Source organism: Chenopodium quinoa, unplaced genomic scaffold (genome assembly GCF_001683475.1).
Source record: "Chenopodium quinoa cultivar QQ74 unplaced genomic scaffold, ASM168347v1, whole genome shotgun sequence".
NCBI lineage: Eukaryota > Viridiplantae > Streptophyta > Magnoliopsida > Caryophyllales > Amaranthaceae > Chenopodium > Chenopodium quinoa.
This window is the reverse complement of record NW_018744704.1, coordinates 4,104,394-4,120,171: the sequence shown is the minus strand read 5'-3', so window position 1 is coordinate 4,120,171 and position 15,778 is coordinate 4,104,394. Positions and strand designations below refer to the sequence as shown.

The window sequence follows — 15,778 nt, the reverse complement described above, 5'->3', positions numbered from 1 at the left end:
TCCCGTTTAATATAGATGGATGTATCCCTTCGAAAGGTAAATCAAAGACCCTTTCACATCCTCTTTTTCACATCCCATTCATTGTCATGACTTGTTTATACATTTATATAACTATAATTGCAGGTTCCTCAATCACTTGAAACGAAAAATTGGGAACAAGGCTCGAGTTGAAGGTTCCATATGCAATGCTTATTTCACCAAAGAGATAGCAAACTTTTGCTCTAATTACTTTCAGGCGTCATTTGACACAAAAACACGAGATCTCGGTCGAAATGTGAATGCCGACGTGGACTCTATAGTGGACATCGTTGAAATACTAGAGTTGTTCACTGTGGATAGCGGTCGTGTGTCAAATGAGGGTAAAAATCGATTTTTAGATGAAAAAGAACTCGAGTGTGCTCATTTGTTTGTGTTACGAAACAGCTGCATTCTTGGTGAATACGAAAGGTATAATATGTTTAAGAATGAATTGTATTCAAAGTTATGAACAATTAAAATGATTACAATGTTGATTTATCGCGTGTCTTTGACCTCGTAGGAAGTTTGAGGACTACATTCTTAGTACTCAACCTTATCTGCGTAAAGAAGAAGTCATGGAGAAATGCGAAGCTAAATTCTCTGATTGGTTTCATCACAAGGTGATATAAACGGTCTAACCGTGACATAATTATGAATTTTACATCTTGCACTTCAATTTTTTCTTTTCATGAATTGTGACGTTTATATTAAAAACGTTGATAGATGGTTGAAAAGAAACCAAATTCGGATGTCCGGCGAGCGTTGTGCATGCGTCCTTTCAAGCGTGTTCGAACTTAGAGGCACATTTTTGTCGATGGATTTAATTTCCATACACATGCCCATGACAAGCAAAAATCTACAATGAATTATGGTGTGTGTGTATCAAGTGAAGATGGTGGAGAGTATTTCCGCACTTTAGACGACATAATTGAACTTGTCTACACTGGTCCCAACAAAGAGTACAAGACTATTTTGTTTAAGTGTAGTTGGATGGATTGTGGTAGGGGAATGAACATACATGAACAATACAAGCTTGTCGAAGTAAATCATGTTAAGAAATACCCCAAGTATGATCCCTTTGTATTATCTTACTAACTGACTCAAGTAACTACGCATCATACCCTAGCCTGAAACGGGATCGAATTCAATGGTGGGCTATGTTTAAAACACAAGCAAGGTCAGTGGTTGATGCTCCGGTGGACTTAGAGTTTTTGCAGGCACCATCCCCACAAGTACATGCAAATCTTTGTCCACCGAATGACATTCCAGACTATGTCCTAGATGATGATGATGAAGATGATGACGATGGCTTTATTATCTCAAGCGATGAAAGATGATGAATCTAGCATCGACTCTAGTGATAGTGACGAGGATGATGACATCGATGTACTATTAGATAATAGTAGTGATGAGATTAATGAATAGGAGAATATATTAATCTCCTTTAAGAATTTGCTTGTTATTGTAAAATCAAAATATGACTTGGTCTTATAATAAATCATTACTTTTTGTATAAAATTTTATTACATTGCACTATACTTGTAATTTATAATATCATGTCATGTTACTAACAACTATTTCAGGCTGTCATAGCAGGGGGTAAAGACGGAGAATCGTCGAAGAAAACAAAGGGGAACGGGAAAGATCAAATGGTGATCGACGACGACGACGAAGAAATGGAGGAAGCGGAGGCACATGATTTTGGTGCCACTCAGGAGCCCGCCTTCACCCAACCACAAAATCAGACATATCAGCATTAAGAGTTGCTGGTATAGACCCTACTACGCTCTGGTAGTACGTACATTTAATGAATTGGACTTATATTCTTATTTTCGAAAAATTAACCTATTTATTACTTCTAACAAGTTCTATATTACTTTTTGTTAATGACCATCTAACATTGTTGTTTCTCGTTTAATGTAGGTTTGATGATAACAAGGTGAGGTGTGTGGTCTCCGGTACGCTAATTGGATACTATCGAGACCCTTGGAGGAATTATGGAGAGGTTGATGAAGGAACGAAACAACACTGGTGGAACTTGTTCAGCATATGCTATTTTTAACTTAGTTAATACATGTTTTTATTAAGTGTATTAATGGAGTTGAGTTTATAACTTTTAAAGTTTATCATTCGTAGAAACAATTCACATGGGCACCTCAATTGAACAAGCATGTGAAGCAAACTTTTGAAAGGAAGTTTGAACTCGCCTACGTGACATGTTCTACACAGACACACATAAGATGAATGGCGCAAAGCAGGCTGGCTCAGTGAGGAAGTCTACAAGAAGATGATGGATATTGTTGCCACAGACCCAACGTATAAGAAGCGATCGGCCCAAAATAGGAAGAACAGAAGGGGTGGTTCCCTGGAAAATGTGGTTGAACCAACCCACTATCAGAGTTTTATGTCAACTAAACAACATGCAAAAAGGATGGTAAGTTTGTTTAATAGGCAAGTAAAATAGAAGGCATTTGTGAATTACTATGTAATGGTGGTGTGACATTTACAATGATGATTTCCTGCATGTATAATCAAAGGCGGCGAAGAATCAAGGCCAGTTACCAACAGCTCCTGAGCTTTTTCTGAAGACGCATTTCAAGGATGTGCCTAGAAAAGGAAAATTGCGGTAAAAACTTCAATATAACTTAGAATCTAAAATTATTTGATTGATTTCATGAAAATGGGGCAAAGTAGAAGTCAATTAGGGAATATTTGGATGAATTTGGGTGAAAATGGTTCTTAAAACTTAGGAAATTGGTCATTTTTTGTGAATTCAAGCCTTATACACCTAAAACTACCTATTATTATCATGGTATGAGAAAGAAAGAGTTCATTTGGCAAGAAATGAAGAAAATGGGCAAAGGAGAAGTCATTTAGGCCATGTTTGGACGAATTCGGATCAAAATAGTTCTTAAAACATAGATAATTGGTTTTTTTTTTTTTTTTTTTTTTGTGATTTCAACCCCTATACACATAAAACTACCTGCTATTGACATGTTATAAGAAAGAAAGAGTTCATTTGGTAAGAAATGAAGAAAATGGGCAAAGTAGAAGTCATTTAAGCCATATTTGGATGAATTTGGATGAAAATGGTTCTTAAAACTTAATTAATTGGGTTTTTTTTTTTTGTAATTTCAACCCTTATACACCTGAAACTACCTGTTATTGACATGTTATGAGAAAGAAAGAGTTCATTTGGTAAGAAATGAAGAAAAAGGGCAAAGTAGAAGTCATTTAGGCCATATTTGGATGAATTTGGATGAAAATGGTTCTTAAAACATAGTTAATTGGTTTTTTTTTATCTGATTTTAAGCCCTATACACCTAAAAATACCTATTATTGACATGTTATGAGACAAAAAAAGTTCATTTAATAAGAAATGAAGAAAATGAGCAAAGTAGAAGTCATTTAGGCCATATTTGGATGAAAATGGTTCTGATAAACTTAGTTAATTGGTTTTTTTTGTGATTTCAAGCCCTATACACCTACAACTACCTATTATTGACATATTGTAAGAAAGAATGATTCATTTGGTAAGAAATGTTGAAAATGGACAAAGTAAAAGTCATTTTGGCCATAATTGGATGAATTTGGATGAAAATGGTTCTTAATACTTTGTTAATTGGTTTTTTTTTGTGATTTCAAGCCCTATACACCTACAACTACCTGTTATTAACATGTTATGGAAATAAAGAGTTCATTTGGTAAGAAATGAAAAATGGGCAAAGTCGAAGTCATTTAGGCCATATTTGGATGAAAATGGTTCTTAAAACTTAGTTAATTTGCTTTTTTTTTTTAATTCAAGCCCTGTACACCTTAAACTACCTATTATTGACAAGTGTGAGAAAATAAGGGTTCAATTGGTAATAAGAAGTGTTGAAAATGGGCAAAGTAAAAGTCATTTAGGCCATATTTGGATGAATTTCGATGAAAATGGTTCTTAAAACTTAGTTAATTGTTTTTTTTTTGTGATTTGAAGCCCTATACACCTTAAACTATCTATTATTAACATGTTGTGAGAAAGAAAGAGTTCATTGGTAATCAATGTTGAAAATGGGCAAAGTGAAAGTCATTTAGGCCATATTTGGATAATTTGGATGAAAATGGTTCTTAAAACTTAGTTAATTGGTTTTTTTTTTGGTGATTTCAACACCTATACACCTAAAACTACCTGTTATTGTCATGTTATGAGAAAGAAAGAGTTCATTTGGTAAGAAATGAAGAAAATGAGCAAAGTAGAAGTCATTTAGGCCATATTTGGATGAATTTGGATGAAAATGGTTCTTAAAACTTAGTTAATTTGTTTTTTTTTTTTGTTATTTGAAGCCCTATACACCTTAAACTACATATTATTGACATGTGTGAGAAAGAAAGAGTTCAGTTGGTAAGAAATGTTGAAAATGGGCAAAGTAAAAGTCACTTAGGCCATTTTTGGATGTATTTCGATGAAAATGGTTCTTAAAACTTAGCTAATTGATTTTTTTTGTGATTTCAAGCCCTATATACATTAAACTACCTATTATTGACATGTTGTGAGAAAGAAAGAGTTCATTTGGTAAGAAATGTTTAAAATGGACAAAGTAAAAGTCATTTAGGCCATATTTGGATGAATTTGGATGAAAATGGTTCTTAAAACTTAGTTAATTGATTTTTTTTTTTGTGATTACAAGACCTATATACCTTAAAATACCTATTATTGACATATTGTGAGAAAGAAAGAGTTCATTTGGTAAGAAATGTTTAAAATGGACAAAGTAAAAGTCATTTAGGCCATATTTGGATGAATTTGGATGAATTTGGATGAAAATGGTTCTTAAAACTTAGTTAATTAGGTTTTTTTGTGATTTCAACCCCTATACACCTAAAACTACCTTCATTGACATGTTATTAGAAATAAAGAGTTCATTTTGTAAGAAATGAAGAAAAAGGGCAAAGTAGAAGTCATATAGGCCATATTTGGATGAATTTGGATGAAAATGGTTTTTAAAACATAGTTAATTTGTTTTTTTTCTTATTTCAAGCCCTATACACCTAAAAATACCCATTATTGACATTTTATGAGACATAAAGAGTTCATCTGATAAGAAATGAAGAAAATGGGTAAAGTAGAAGTCATTTAGGCCATATTTGGATATATTTGGATGAAAATGGTTCTTAAAACTTAGTTAATTGGTTTTTTTTTTGTGATTTCAACCCCTATTCACCTAAAACTACTTGTTATTGACATGTTATGAGAAAGAAAGAGTTTATTTGGTAAGAAATGATGAAAAAGGGAAAATTAGAAGTCTTTTAGGCCATACTTGGATGAATTTGGATGAAAATGGTTCTTAAAACATAGTTAATTGGTTTTTATTATGTGATTTCAACCCCTTTACACCTAAAACTACCTGTTATTGACATGTTATGAGAAAGAAAGTGTTCATTTGGTAAGAAATGAAGAAAATGGGCAAAGTAGAAGTCATTTAGGCCATATTTGGATGAAAATGTTTCTTAAAACTAAGTTAATTTGTTTTTTTTTTTTTTTTTTTTTTTATTTCAAGCCCTATACACCTTAAACTACCTATTATTGACATGTTGTGAGAAAGAAAGGGTTCACCTGGTAAGAAATGTTGAAAATGGGCAAAGTAAAATTCATTTAGGCCATATTTAGATGAATTTGGATGAATTTAGTTCTTAAAGCTTAGTTAATTGATTTTTTTTTTTTTGTGATTTCAAGACCTATACACCTTAAACTACCTATTATTGACATGTTTTCAGAAAGAAAGAGATTATTTGGTAAGAAATATTGAAAATGGGTAGAGTAAAAGTCATTTAGGCCATATTTGGATGAATATGGTTCTTAAAACTTAGTTAATTGATTTTTTTTTTTATGATTTCAAGCCCTATAACCTTAAACTACCTATTTTTGACATATTGTGAGAAAGAAAAAGTTCATTTGGTAAGAAATGTTGAATATAGGCAAAGTAAAAGTCATTTAGGCCATATTTGGATTAAAATGGTTTTTAAAACTTAGTTAATTGGTTTTTTTTTTGTGATTTCAACCCCTATACATCTAAAACTACATGTTGTTGACATGTTATGAAAAAGAAAGAGTTCATTTGGTAAGAAATGAAGAAAAAGGGCAAAGTAGAAGTCATTTAGGCCATATTTGGATGAATTTGGATGATAATGGTTATTAAAACTTAGTTAATTGGTTTTTTTTTGTGATTTCAACCCTTATACACCTAAAACTACTTGTTATTGACATGTTATGAGAAAGAAAGAGTTTATTTGTTAAGATTTGAAGAAAATGGGCAAAGTAGAAGTCATTTAGGCCATATTTGGATGAATTTGAATGAAAATGGTTCTTACAACTTAGTTGATTTGTTTGTTTTGTGATTTCAAGACTTATACACCTTAAACTACCTATTATTGACATGTTGTGAGAAAGAAAGAGTTCATTTAGTAAGAAATGTTGAATATGGGCAAAGTAAAAGTCATTTAGGCCATATTAAGATGAATTTGGATGAAAAAGGTTCTTAAAACTTATTTAATTGGTTTTTTTGTGATTTGAATCCCTATACACCTAAAACTACCTATTATTGACATGGTATGAGAAAGAAAGAGTTCATTTGGTAAGAAATGAAGAAAATGGGCAAAGTAGAAGTCATTTAGGACATATTTGGATGCATTTGGATGAAAATGGTCTTAAAACTTAGGTTATTGGTCATTTTGTTTTTTGTGATTTTATGCCCTATACACCTAAAACTACCTATTATTGACATGTTATGAGAAAGAAAGAGGTCATTTGATAAGAAATGAAGAAAATGGGCAAAGTAGAAGTTAATTAGGCCTTACTTTGTTCTATTTTGTTGAAAATGCTTCCTTAAACTTAGTAAGTTGCTCCTTTTCATATGTATATCTTGTAGGAGGCCTACCAGAAGAAGGTTGAAGAAGCAAGCACTCAAGGGATTCGGAAGAGTCCGAATGAGTTGTACTGGGAGACTGTTGGTGATCGCAACAAGAAGGGTCGTGTGAAGGGACTTGGCCAAAGTGTAGAGCTGTACTATGGCAACCGGATGGTTCGAGTTTCCACGTCTTCACAGTAGTACACGCCTTCCGTTGTTTCTCAGATGCAGGATCAGATGGAGCATAGGGTGCATGCTCTTCGCAGTGAAATCTAGAGTGAATTGGAAGTCGAGATGGAAGCTCGATTTCAAGCCCAAATGGCCGCAATAGAGAGGAGAAACCAGGAGAAGTGGGATGAGTTTATGCGTCGTTTCCCCAGCGACACATGTTCCACCATTCAACTTCAGAGTCGAGACCCCAGGGACGACCCTGGTAGTGGCGGAGCAGGGCAAGGTACCCCGGCTATAGCTTAGCTTTTGTTTATGTAGTATGTACAAGTACTTAATTTGGATTATGTTTTATGCCTGCATACAATCTATATATTATTATATATGTATATAAATATTTTCATATTTAAATCATTAATTTAATTTTATCTTGAATTAGGTGCAGGAGGTATATCGAATGGTGGTAATTCCAAAAAAAATCGATTAATTTGTTAAATTAGCAGGTGAAATTCCTACGGAATTTCTGGTGGTATTATCCGTCGGAAGCAGGTTTGTTGCGACGGAATTTTAGATGGACAATTTCGTCGGAAATCATATATTTTTCGAGGGAAAATAAATCCGTCGGAACCTTGCGATGGAAAAATGCATCGTAAGATTCCGACAGAAATTTAATCCCTCGAAAAATACAGACCTTACGACAGAATATTTCCGTCGGAAAAGTATTTAATTACGATGGATTATTCCGTCGGAAGAGGTATCTACCGACGGAATTAATTTCGTCGGAATATTGCGACGGATTCTCAATATAAGTCAATCCATGCGCCGACAGATCTAATTCCGTTGGAAATTCCTTCTAAATACGCTTTTCCGGCGGAAAATCCCTCAAAAAAGTCGAATTTCCTACAAAATGTTTCGCGACAGACCATTCCGACGGAAAGATGATTTCCGATGGAATTTCAAATGATTTTAACAGATTTTATTCGTCGAAAACCGGCTGTTTTCTAGTAGTGTAGGTTCCTGGCTTCTAGATCTTTCACCTTTTTGCATAGACTGCCAACTCTTTCTGCTCGGGGGTCAGATTGAGCACTGGCGGTTTAGTGTTCGGGGGTCAGATTGAGCGCTGGCGGTTTAGTTACGGGTTGGCTGGTAAATGCTGGTTGCCGAGTCGAGCTCGATCCTTTACCAAACGAGTTCAACATGGCAGTGACAGCAACCAATAAATTGATCCTTACTGCATTAACAAAGACTTTGTAGCATGTGTGGTATGCTCACCATTGGGGTTTTTCTCTAGGTTGCATTTGGGTTAGGGGTTCATTGTTTTGGTTGGTCGGCGGCATTCTGAATTGGAATGTTTGAGACGATCCTACCGATTTTTTAACTCCGATGGTGTTTTTGGTGACACTCGAGGAAGCTCCGGTAAGAATCAGGTTCTGGGTTGTGTTTAAGTTGCGCTTTCCAGTAGGTTTGTTAGCATCAGGTTTAATTTGTGGTGTTTGTATATTTTTTGTTGCAGGTGTTTGTTTTTCCTGATCGGACTTTTGCCCCCTCATGGCGGTTTTCCCGTCTAGCTAGGTTTAACGTAGTGGTGGAGCTAAGGTACTAGAATTATCGCCCCTCTCTCTAGTGCCAATTGCTCCGTTAAGTGTTCCGACCGGGTATAGCTCCGGAGCTAGTATGGGGACTCTGGTTTGGGCCCTAGCTGCGATTACCTCCACAATGAACGGAGGTTACTGCCCTCGGGGATGGCTTCGAGAAACCCCCCCTCCCAAAGCTTAAGTTAGTATTTTGGGTAAGATGAAAATATGTGTAATAGAAAGAAGGTAATTATCTATGATTGTCTAACTTCTTTTCTGTTGTACTTGGTTTGCAATATATAGTTGTACGATTTTTCAGCTCTAAGTTGGAGCCTGTTGAGGTCAGCTGAGCCCTTAAGATGTTGTCCATGGCTTAAGTTTGGGCTGAGGTGAGAGCGCACTGCTTAGGCAGCGCTAGGAGCGTGGGGCAGCTTAGCAGGAGCTACCCTATATACTTGTATTGAAAATTTAGATCTCTTTAGGGATGATAGTTAGTGCCAGATGACTATTCTCAATTTATGAAATCACCCTTCTATATTCCATTACCCAAAAAATAAAAAGAAAAATATAAAATAAAAAAACACATACATTGTCGTACAATTTAATATATCGTGACTGATAAACCGTTAAATCTATTACATTATAGCCTATATAGTGTAACTCCACGCATGGAAACATGGGGAGAGAAACCTAAAACATAATGGTGTTTATCGATTAGCAAATAAAAAGGGTAAATAAAATAGTTTCCGCTACATATATGGTGTAAATAAACTACGTACCACACTAAACACAACTATGTAAAATATTTACATTTAGCTTTATATATTATATCTTTAGAGCAAGAGTTGCGGTGATGCAGCCCAATTTCCAATTAACTCCATTGGTAGATTGTTTTGAATCATATCACCACCTTCTATTCCCATATTTTGTCCACCACCTACTATCTCGTATGGCATTACACATTGTTGATGAGTGCTACTCTCTGCCCCATTATTCCCTGTTTTAATTTAAAAAAAGAAGGGGAAATAAAATCCATAAGAAATGAGAATAATATTAATATAAAAAGTCTAATGTTAAACTATCAAAAACTTACCTTAGGAATAATTTGAATAATGATTTAGTGAAGTTGTTTAATGTTTTTTGTTGGTTTTAATCGTGTGAATGTAGGGCTGTTATTGAATAGGAATATATAAAGTAGTAATTATTGAGATAAAATTAATAAGAAATACAACATTGTACATATGACAATGAGATAAAAATCTCAAAAACATACAAGTTTACAAATGCAGACAGTGTTTGATAAGTGTGATTTTTCTTATAGACCTACTTTTCATTAACTTTCTATTAATATACTCATTCTTTTGTTTATTTATTTATTAATTTTTTTTTATATATATATAATGAGTTAACTTTACGCTAAGTTATTCATTTTTCTATATTAAGATTTTACGATAAAGTGAAGATTTATATACGAGTTTACGCGTTATGTGCTTATATTAGCATAATTCTTATAAAATTGTGGTAGAGCTTAGATAAAAAATTGCTCACCTTGAAAATGCTGCAAAGACTCATTGACTGGTCTGTCCACTTCATGCAAGGAAGCCCAATTTTTATACGCGTTCTTCACCAACTCATCTATTGTCTCATTCTGAAAATGTCAAAAATGTATTAATTGATTGAAATTAGAACAACAAATATTAATCTTATAATATTGTTCTTAAATTCTTAGTACTTAGTACTTGTAGTATTTGTACTATTCAGTATTCACAAGCAGCTTAAATTTTTGGTTTGCTTATTAATTTTCAAATAAAATATTGATGCAATAAGAAATTTGCAATTTTTTTTAAATATGACCAAAAACAAATTAAAATAATTTGAAAAAGGTAATCATAAAATAAAACTAAAATGACAATTATTCATATGTAAAATTACACAAAAATATTAATGCAATAAGAAATTTGCATTATCTTTAAATATTATCGAAAAGAAATAAAAAAAAAAAAAAAAACTTTGAAAAAGTTAATTATAGAATAAAACTAGAATGACAAATATTCATCATACCTTAACATAAGATCTGAAATCTGAAGTGGAGTATAATTCCCCATCAATGTTGTGTATGCTAAAAATATTACAAGTAGCATCCAAAGTGATGGTAAAATTTGATCCTTGATAAATGTAAAGTTTGTTGCCAATGTTGCACGTTTTTGCATGCTTCAATATTGAGTCCCACATTCTATCTGAAATTCCTGCTTTCTCACCTAGTATCTGTACCATATCACATAATTAAATTCATCATTAGCCTTTGTTTTAGGAAAATTTTAGTCACGTTCAATTTGTCATTCTTATGCGCAGTTAGTTCGTTGTCACATTATCTAATTGTTTTGTTATCATAATTATTAATTTTGTACAAATATAATATTTTACGTAGGAAGTATAGAGGTGAATAGGATTATTACCTTCTTGAGCTTGATTGAGTCAATAGCAGATAATTTTAAGAAATCTTGCACAGTTTTAATGCCGGCTAGTTCAAGTCTTTTGTGGAATTTCCCATCTTTACCAATCTTCTCTAGACGCCATACTTCATCTTCAAGCATTGGTGGATAATGCTTCCTGTATACTGCAGTTAATAATTTTCACAAATAATTATTTAAAAAAATTATATCAATTATATTTTCCTTTGATAAAAGTCATAAAATTATAGTGCAAGCAATATTAATATAATCTCTAAAAATTTATGTAGGAGCATAATGTGATTAAATTAAAACTGTTTTAATAATTTCTTTTATGAAATTATTTTTATTGTTCAATTTACTCCTTATTTATATACTTATATAGGTTTCATGTGTTAATACAAGCATAAGTCTACATAAATTCAAGCAAAGCTGATAATCGTACACTAAGATTATTTTGTGAGTGAGTAACATCCTATTCATAGCGGGGTCTATTCACTAAAGTGATAAGACTTTGTTTATAAAAGTAGAATGGCAAGAACCACACAAAATAATACGTACATCTAAGAAGTGTTCACTAAATATATATTTTATTAAGTCAACGACGACTACTAAGTATAAGTATTAGTCTTTCGAAAGATGCCAAACATAAAGAGTATCATTCTCATCAAAAGCACTGGTCCTTTTCACCAAACCTTGAGCGATAGATGTGAATTATTCATATGTTCATACATATTATGCAATAATTTTGCTCCAACTAATCTTGTTATTAATTATTATCTACTTAGCTTTTTTATAACTTTATCTTAAATAATCACTTTATACCTTTCTAAATAGTGTGGCCAATAATAAATTAACTTCAACCTTTTAAACTATACCAAATTGGGTATAAAATAGATAAATGGTCAATTATACATAAGAAAAAGGAAATTTTGCCAACAACTACCGTTTAAATGATCACTTTTAAGAACAACCACCATTTAAAATTTTCTTTTAAAAAAACTACCACAAAGTCACCAAAAACTTTGAATAGCACTACCACTTAATTTTCCGGCAAAAGTTTCTAATTGGGAGAACCTAGTTTATAAAATTTCAATCAATTGTGGTATAGAAAACAAGAGATTTCGATAATCAAACACAATTATAGGCTAATTATCTTTAATTTCGCATATAATTAATTAAATTTCTCAATTATATCTTAAAATTAGGGTTTATGGTCAAAGAAATTGAATTAAGGGCTTTACGAAATTGGGGGATTTGGGGTAATTAAAGTGTATTATCTAATTTACAGTTAATGTAGAGCAATATTGTCATTTAATTTGGGTTTTTTAGAGGGAAATTTTATAAATATGCCCCCAAAATGGAGATCCTTGTCGAAAACAATAAATATGGTAGTGCTACTCAACTACTCCCTTCGTGTTTTAATAAGTGTTACACTTTGATTTTTTTCACTATTCACATAATGGTTTTGATTTGATTAATTTACGAATATATAAAAATACAAATGTTATTGTATAATACATTGTTGGATTCGTTATAATGTATACTTTCAAAATATCAATTTTCCTATGATTTAATTAACATATGATTAGATAATTAATGGTCAAAGTCATGTCTTGACATGCGTGTTTGGTCAAATTGTAACACTTATTAAACCACAGAGGGAGTATTAATAATATTCTCTATAAATAATGTATTAATGATACATCATGTTATAAACTTAAAGTTTCACATGGACAAAAATGAAAGAATGATACATCAAGAACTATATGAAACAAAGTTATAGGTAATACCAAATAATTAATTAATATAAATAACCATTTACCCAAAAAAAAAAAATGTAAACAACAAAATATATATTAAAATAAAAACACAATAATAAGAAGAAACATTAAAACAAAGAAAGAACAAAAAAGTGAACTAACCTTCACCACGTTGGTCTTTGACAATAAAAGCCTCAGTTAAAGCTTCAAGAATTCTACCATCACTTGAGGTTCCAGGAACCGCTCTTGCACCAAGTTTGAATTTCCTACTTCGAATCCAGCTAGAGTTGTCCGTAAACTCGATTTCGCCTAGCGTTACACAACACCCATGTTTTATAGTGTAATTCACTTCTTTGGCAATGAGTGGACGTCGTCCTGATCTTTCCTTAACGATTTTTCCATTAAACTCATCGACGGTCCATAAATCACGATCCGTGGACGGGAAATCTCCGTCGATGACTACAATTTCAACCTTGATAGGATGTTGTGGAACCTTTCGTATGATTTGGTCACCTATTTTTTCAACTAGCATGACATTGAGTAAATCTCCATTAATGTCTGTTATTTTGTTGCATGTAAATATTGTTGGCAAATTTTTATTTACAAACATTAATTTCATGCAAGCTGGTTCTGGTGCCTGTATTCTAAACGATGGTACCCTAGTCATGGTACGCATGGTTCTTTGAATGCCACGTTCAACTTCTTCATTAACCTAATTAAAGTAATTTAATCAGTCAAAAATTAGCATAAGTAGTAGACAGATTCCTTTTTGTTTTAAGTATATAATAAAAAAGAAGTAAGTTTGAACTAATTAAGATTTAGATAATAGCTTCACAAAGTAAGATCTTATTGTTACTCATTAACACAAATAATACGTATAATTAATGTGACTATTTAAAAGCCAAACTATTTATGTGCAACGGAAAAAAAAAACTACTATAATAAAGATATAAATTTTTGAATCTTAGTCGCCTAGGAGGCGATATAAGTATAGAATGATTACTTAATAGAGAAAATTGAACAAATATGTTATAGGCAGTATTAAACAAAAAGCATAACTTACGTTGAAAAATCAAGTGCATTTGGTTTTTGCAACTGAAGCCGGCAAGCAGTAAAACTAAGTTTTGACTATAAAATACTAAAAGTTTTGACTATAAAATACTAAAAAACATAAAAGATAATAAATTCACTTTTTAAACTTTAGTATTTTTTTTGTTAAAAAAAACTCGAGTACTTTTTTGTAATTTTAAACTCGAGACTTGTAGACCACAAAAACCCCGAAATAAAAGATATTTTTGCTCCTGCAATAATAATTGTAATATAGAGAGTACTTGGTATAATCGAAAGTTGAGCGGACCAGGTTAAAAGCCATACCACTCGTCTAAGCAATGGTTCAAATGATTTGACGAATGATTGCAAAGACCTGGCCATCATTACTTCTCCTATTACACTGCAAAATCAACAACATACTAATAGTTTAAATACTTTATATCAAATTAATTAAAATTTTCAAAAAATTAATGATAACGTTTTCCAAATTAATCAAAATTAATTTTAATAAAAATAGTTAAGTTAAAAAAATTAGTTGATTAGGTTAGAAGATAAACTAATTTTTAGAAAATAAACAACAAAACAAATAAATTTAAAATTAAATTAAATTTGAAAAATACTTTTTTTACAGAAAATTTGAAAATTACTTTGTTTTTAAAAATAAAATCATAACAAATAAACAAGCTTATAAAAATAGTTAAGTTAAAAAAATAAATTAGATGATTAGGTTAGTAAGTAAACTAATTTTTAGAAAATAAACAAAAAAAAAATGAAATTAAACTTTATATTTTTTATTTTTTCTTTTTAACGAGAAATTTGAAAAATACTTTGTACAAGTTAATTGTAACAATTTTTTTTTAAAAAAATAAATAAAATTACGTAGTATAACAAATAAGACAAGCTTAGAAAATTAAATCTCATTAAATATCTTGAAAAAAGAAAGGGAAAAAAATTAGACAATAAAATCACGTACGATGCAAAAGAAGGCATGGATTTCATCCTTTTTTCTTTTGGTTGATCATCGTTTTCGATATCAGTACCAATCCGTTTGGCAGCCATTTGAACAGGAATTGAAAGGAAAACTGAATATCAACTGAAATTAAAATTATTGCAAACAAAGATTTGGAAAGAGAAGATATGTGAATCTAAGTATAGCTTGTTGATAAATTTTGTAGTTTAAATGTTCTTTGAAATGGTGTAGTGTTTATATAGAATTAAAGCAAATGATAAGTGAGATAGAAAGTCAGTCAACTGATATATAAGTAGAAGTCTTTTAATTTGTAATAGAAAATGAAGTTTCGTGGTTGGTGTTGGGAAGTAACCGAGTAGAATCGGTATTTGATAACTTAAACAATAGTGACGCAAAGAAAAAATAAAGAAGCAATTCATAACGTGTTGTTTAATGGTTTAGTCTTTGTAGTAGTAAATGAACCTTTCTACCAAATGATATTGGTTTCATTATCACCAACTAAAAGGTGTAGAATTAATCTTCACCCCTCGTACAACAACAACAAAGCCTTAGCCTCTAAATGACTTTATAAGGCTATTACCATAAAGGGTAGTAATTTTGTGAAAATCACTTGATAAGGTTATTCAACCAAAAAGCTAGGTTTTAGTTCGAATCTTAACTTATGAGAGAGCTTGAGAAGTTGAGGTAGGGTCCGTAGGGATTTCCTTAATTTCTTCTCTACTCTTAAGTATCAATATAGTTAGTCCACAATTACTAAAACCAAAAAATATAAGATAAAATAGAAAAAAAAAAAAAAATCGTAAAATTAAGATTTGATAAGAGTCCATTTTCAATAGCACGTCATGTAAGAAAATAATGAAATAATAATATTGGGCCAATCTAATAAAAGTTCAACAAT

General features: G+C 31.7%; 1 protein-coding gene across 1 annotated transcript; it reads right to left on the bottom strand.

Moving 5' to 3' along the window:
- Positions 1-9,215: 9,215 nt before the first annotated feature.
- Positions 9,216-15,236, bottom strand: LOC110702926 (protein SAR DEFICIENT 1-like). The gene is made up of 7 exons (XM_021880690.1): positions 14,884-15,236; positions 14,235-14,310; positions 13,023-13,572; positions 11,104-11,264; positions 10,709-10,912; positions 10,196-10,295; positions 9,216-9,644 (listed from the first exon to the last, which is right to left on the bottom strand). The coding sequence occupies exons 1-7, from the start codon at positions 14,967-14,969 to the stop codon at positions 9,481-9,483; spliced, it is 1,341 nt and encodes a 446-aa protein (XP_021736382.1). The 5' UTR covers positions 14,970-15,236; the 3' UTR covers positions 9,216-9,480.
- Between the last annotated feature and the right edge of the window lie 542 nt (positions 15,237-15,778).

Bases quoted from the DNA above. Each gene is read 5' to 3' on its own strand.
- LOC110702926 (XM_021880690.1), bottom strand. From the start codon at position 14,969: ATGGCTGCCAAACGGATTGGTACTGATATCGAAAACGATGATCAACCA. The intron at 14,311-14,883 runs GTACGTGATTTT...TTGATTTTGCAG, and splicing joins TCCATGCCTTCTTTTGCATC to TGTAATAGGAGAAGTAATGA. The intron at 13,573-14,234 runs GTATGGCTTTTA...TACTTTAATTAG, and splicing joins AACCATTGCTTAGACGAGTG to GTTAATGAAGAAGTTGAACG.